This window comes from Rhinoderma darwinii, chromosome 4 (genome assembly GCF_050947455.1).
Source record: "Rhinoderma darwinii isolate aRhiDar2 chromosome 4, aRhiDar2.hap1, whole genome shotgun sequence".
NCBI lineage: Eukaryota > Metazoa > Chordata > Amphibia > Anura > Rhinodermatidae > Rhinoderma > Rhinoderma darwinii.
In genome coordinates, this window is record NC_134690.1 from 219,161,675 (window position 1) to 219,167,703 (window position 6,029).

Consider the following 6,029-nt stretch of genomic DNA (forward strand, 5'->3'; position numbering starts at 1 on the left):
ACTGTCCAGGGTGCTGAAACAGTTAAACGATCGTCAGTAACTCTTTCAGGACCCGGGACAGTGACTACCGATCACAATATAGATCAACGTGTAAAAAAACAGAATTTCATACTTACCCAGAACTCCCTGCTTCTTCCTCCAGTCCGGCGTCCCGGGATGACGTTTCAGCCCATGTGACTGCTGCAGCCAATCACAGGCTGCATCGGTCACATGGACTGCCGCGTCATCCAGGGAGGTCGGCCTTGAAAAAAGCTCAGTATCTTCAGAAGTTTTTGAGTTTGAGTGTGAACATACCCTTTTTGAGTTTGAGTGTGAATCAAAGCAGTGCCGCAGCATCCCACAGCAGCCAATTCACAGGTGCATTGGTAGATCCAATAAAGACAAAGATAGTTCATTCCAATGACGAGACGTTCAGTACGAGTACATTCGGGATAAGTGCCTTGTGTATATCCATAAGCAGAGTCATTTAGATGAATCCCAGGACAGTATATGTAGAAGTATAATGTGGGATCACCACTTGATGCTCAAAAGTCAAACCAGGAGATATGTCCACGTTGGTAAAACCACTCGCAAAGTGGTATGTTGGTGGGAAAACACTCCTTAGGGGTATATAACCTGACCATAAGAGTGTGCTGGAGAAGCTTCCTGGTCTCAACAGTTGGCAGGCAAAAATACAGATCTCACCACAACAGAGCAGGATAAATCAGCGGCTGTCAGTAAGCCATGGCCGTGTGTAAGAAAGTCCGGGCGTGTGACGTCAAAACGTTCGGACGTACAAGTTACGCGCGCTGACACGTTTCGTCACCACGTGACTTCATCAGACCCTTAACGTATGCCTGTGACAGATGCTATCCATCACACATAGGCTCTAACGTTAAAAAACATATACCACGTGGCATACGTTCTTTGTTTCGGGATCCCTCAGGATGGAATAATCGTCTACTACACTATTCAATCTTATAAGAAAAAAAGGGGCAGACTGACGTATACCACCCAGACGGAGGTCGAAAGAACACTTTCAGCCCTATGGAAACGGAGTTTTCCAGATGTACATGCTAAACCAGGGGTCTCAAGCACGCGGCCCACGGGCCGCATGCGGCCCCTGGGGCTGTCATCTGCGGCCCGCGGGACACAGAGCCGCTAGACTCTGGAATTCCCTGACATCGGTGTCCACATATGAACAGCGATGTCTGGGGCTTCCCCAGAGCCGGAATCCCGTGAGGAGCGCTAGTATCGGCTCTGCTCCGGGACTCTGTGGAATTCCCTGACAACGCTGTCCATATATGGACAGTGTGTCAGGGTCTTCTCCAGAGCGGAGTCCCGAGCAGAGCGCTAGTACAGGCTCTGCTCCGGGACTCTGTGGAATTCCCTGACATCGCTGTCCATATATGGACAGTGTGTCAGGGTCTTCCCCAGAGCGGAGTCCCAGGCAGAGCGCTAGTACAGGCTCTGCTCCGGGACTCTGTTGAATTCCCTGACATAGCTGTCCATATATGGACAGTGTGTCAGGGTCTTCCCCAGAGCGGAGTCCCGGGCAGAGCGCTAGTACAGGCTCTGCTCCGGGACTCTGTTGAATTCCCTGACATAGCTGTCCATATATGGACAGTGTGTCAGGGTCTTCCCCAGAGCGGAGTCCCGAGCAGAGCACTAGTACAGGCTCTGCTTCGGGACTCTGTTGAATTCCCTGACATAGCTGTCCATATATGGACAGTGTGTCAGGGTCTTCCCCAGAGCGGAGTCCCGAACAGAGCGCTAGTATCTGCAGCAGGAGTCCCAGTGATGTCAGGACCACAGTTGGTGTCCCAGGAAGAGCCTACTAGCGCTCTGCCCGGGACTCCAGCTCTGGGGTTGCCCCTGACATCTCTGTCCATATATGGACAGTGATGTCAGGAGCAGAGCTGGAATCCCAGGCAGAGTGCTAGAAGCCGCTATGCTCCGAGACTCCAGCTCTGGGCAAGGCCCTGACATCACTGCGGCAGAATCCGCGGAGGGCACTGCGGCAGCACAAGCGGAGGGCACTGCGGCAGCACAAGCGGAGGGCACTGCGGCAGCACAAGCGGAGGGCACTGCGGCAGCACACCCGCCCTCCACACAGCACACCCGCCCTCCACACAGCACACCCGCCCTCCACACAGCACACCCGCCCTCCACACAGCACACCCGCCCTCCACACAGCACACCCGCCCTCTACACAGCACACCCGCCCTCCACACAGCACACCCGCCCTCCACACAGCACAACCGCCCTCCACACAGCACAACCGCCCTCCACACAGCACAACCGCCCTCCACACAGCACAACCGCCCTCCACACAGTACAATACCCGCACAACTGCCCTCCACACAGTACAATACCCGCACAACTGCCCTCCACACAGTACAATACCCGCACAACTGCCCTCCACACAGTACAATACCCGCACAACTGCCCTCCACACAGTACAATACCCGCACAACTGCCCTCCACACAGTACAATACCCGCACAACTGCCCTCCACACAGTACAATACCCGCACAACTGCCCTCCACACAGTACAATACCCGCACAACTGCCCTCCACACAGTACAATACCCGCACAACTGCCCTCCACACAGTACAATACCCGCACAACTGCCCTCCACACAGTACAATACCCGCACAACTGCCCTCCACACAGTACAATACCCCGCTAACTGCCCTCCACACAGTATAATACCCCGCTAACTGCCCTCCACACGGTATAATACCCCCATAACTGCCCCACAGCTATCCCCACACAGTAGAATACCCCCATACAGCCCCAACGGTGCCTAATAAAATACATTCTCACCTAACCCCATTCAAATGACGAGTGGAGGAGATCCCTCTGCTCCTCCGGTCTTCGTGGCTCAGCGCAAACAGGCACGATGACATCACTGACTTGTGCCTGTCTGTGCCAAGCCGTGAGCATCCGGCAATACATAGTGAATGGTAGATCAGGGACCTTACGGCTCCCTGCTCTAGCATTGGATTCAACTTTACCTGTGTACGGAGGAGCAGATACAGTTGAAACCAGAAAAAATAAAAAATAAATAAGAAATTGAAGTGTGCAAGATGACGTCGGCCCCATTCACATCGCGTTTGTGCTATCCACCGGGCGTATACGCTTTTTTTTTTAATGAAAACGTGGACCATTGAAGACGTATACAAACGTGTGCCATTTTCAGTTTCTGTTTTTTATAGTGTGTACGTTTAGCATATACTCATACGTCGGTATATGTTTGTCCGTTTTTTACCTAAAAATGTATACGTTTTTTTTTTTTAAAGTGAACACTGATAGAAAATAAAAACAAGAAAACTGATAGATTTACTACGGTATATGTAAACGAATAAACGTATAGCCTTACGTTTGCATTCGTCGTCCATTGAGCTCAATGCTAAAAAAAACCAAACTTTTTTTTGAAGTACAGAATAGCGTAGCAGACTACGCCTTTCAGTACTATCCAAAAACAGTATCCCAACGTAAACCATGACAAACAGACCAAACGGATGCTATTTTGGTCTATGTTTGAGCCATTATAGTCTATGTATACGCCGAGCCATACATTAATACTTTTTGTGTTTAAAAAGGTATACGCTCGGCGGATAGCACAAACGCAATGTGAATGGGGCCTTAATTGTGCCGAAATAGTTTTTTTTAGATTAATTGCCCAGCCCTAACCCAACAGCTACCCATAAAATACAGTTCCATGTAAACCAACTCACATGACTAAATTGCCCTACATCACACTTGCACTGTTAACCTCACAGTAATAACTACACTGCCTGGTACTGCCTAAAAACAGCCCTCTACCATATCTGCATAGCTGCTGGTCAGACAGGGAGCAGTGTCTGCGATTCTTTCTTGGTCACTGTTCACAAAGAGGCCCGGCCTCCCCGGCTATAACTTGCGGCACTTACTAGTGAGAGCTCTGCCAGAAGTTCCCCGCCATGAACACGAAACCGGGAGCAATAAAACTCAGCGGAGAGCGCCGGTCGTGACGTCACAGCGAGCTCTGTCCGCCGTTCAGCGCGAACTCCAAAGTGCAAATAGCGGCTGCAATGAAACTAGGAAGAGAGCCGGCGCGCAACCTACAAAAGCGTCCGGCTGGAAACACTACAGCCTAGGAACCAATTAGCTACGGGAGGTTTTCGTCTATACTGTCCTATAAAGATTCCTAGGCAAAAAAACAACAACTCATTTGCTATGAAAGAGACGTTCTGTGTGGTGTCTGTGCTTATCACAAAAAAATGTGTCTTATCACAAATTCAATGCATTGCAATCCTCTATCTGGGTTCATCCTGAGCTATCTGATTCATTTTATAATCCAGCATCTGGTTAAATCAGCTAAATAGAATGACAATTCATGAAATTATATTTCCAGCTCATTTCTTGGTTTGTAGGGTGACATTGGGGAAGTTTTCTCAATATATATACCAGTGTTTTTTTGCATAAACACTTTGCAAAAATATGGTGTTCAGTTTGAATGGCATATATGATGCCACTGCGCCATTTTTACACTAGATATAAAACACACACAAATGGCTGTTCAGTTGTGTGATCCACCACGCTTGTATCGGAAAATATTCTACTTTCACTGAATTAAAGCCAGTAAAAATGTTTCCTTATCTCTAATTACAAAGTAAGGCCTAGTACACATCTGCGTTGTTGGTCATGCAGTTACTCATGATCAGTAAAACAGTCAGCATTTGATGACTCAATTGGACTAAACTAGAGGATGAACAGTAGTCCACCTATGTTCTCCTAGCGTTACAATAGAGTGGGAGCACAGAAGTTTCGTTATTGCCAAGGGCATACATCTCCAAACTCCTGGAACGCTTGGTCTACTCTCACCTTATCCGCTATCTCTCCGCTAATTAAATTCTTGACCCCTTACAATCTTGTTTCCGCACTCTACACTCAACAGAAACTGCCCTTACTAAAGTCTCAAATGATCTCTTGGCGGCTAAATTGGACGGTAAATCCTCTCTCCTGATTCTTCTGGATCTCTCTGCAGCCTTTGACACTGTAGATCACAAACTCCTACTTAACATGCTCCACTCTATTGGCCTCAAGGACGCGGCTCTCTCTTGGTTTTCCTCCTATCTCTCTGACCGCTCATTCAGTGTGTCATTTGCTGGTTCCACCTCTTCTCCTCTTCCCCTTGCTATCGGGGTTCCTCAGGGATTAGTCCTAGGTCCGCTCTTTTCTCTCTACACAGCCCCTCAGACATACACAAACCATCAGCAGATTTGGCTTCCAGTACCATCTCTACGCTGATGACACCCAATTATATACCTCTTCCCGTGACCTCACCCCTGCTCTAATACAAAACACCAGTGATTGTCTGTCCGCTGTCTCTAACATCATGTCCTCTCTCTATCTGAAACTGAATCTTTCTAAAACTGAGCTCCTTGTGTTCCCACCATCTACTAACCTCAATAAACCTGATGTCTCCATCTCTGTGTGTGGCACTACCATCACTCCTAAGCAGCACGCCCGCTGTCTCTGGGTTATTTTTGACTCAGATCTTTCCTTTACTCCTCACATTCAATCACTTTCACACTCCTGTCATTTTCACCTCAAAAACTTCTCCAGAATCCGCCCTTTTCTTACTGAGGAAACAGCCAAAACTCTCATTATTGCTCTGATTCACTCTCGTCTTGACTACTGTAAGGGTATGTTCACATGGCCTATTTACGGACGTAAATCGGGCGTTTTTGGCCCGAATTACGCCCGAAAATAGCGCCTCAATAGCGCTGACAAACATCTGCCCATTGAAAGCAATGGGCAGACGTTTGTCTGTTCACACGAGGCGTATATTTACGCGCCGCTGTCAAAAGACGGCGCGTAAATAGACGCCCGCGTCAAAGAAGTGACCTGTCACTTCTTTGGCCGTAATTAGAGCCGTTATTCATTGACTCCAATGAATAGCAGCGCTAATTACGCCCGTAATTGACGCGGCGTTCAAGCGCCTGCACATGCCGGTACGGCTGAAATTACGGGGATGTTTTCAGGCTGAAACATCACC

General features: G+C 48.6%; 1 protein-coding gene across 2 annotated transcripts in view; it reads right to left on the reverse strand.

The window, feature by feature from the left end:
• The window catches only part of CCNC (cyclin C), a 35,479-nt gene extending 31,382 nt beyond the window's left edge, over nt 1-4,097 (reverse strand). The window contains exon 1 of one of the 2 annotated variants that reach the window (XM_075864198.1): nt 3,919-4,096. In XM_075864198.1, the coding sequence (XP_075720313.1) occupies nt 3,919-3,950 (32 nt within the window). In that variant the 5' untranslated portion in view covers nt 3,951-4,096. Of the gene's footprint in view, nt 1-3,918 lie in introns of both variants that reach the window. The other variant, XM_075864199.1, reaches the window with a different exon arrangement.
• Nucleotides 4,098-6,029: the final 1,932 nt, after the last annotated feature.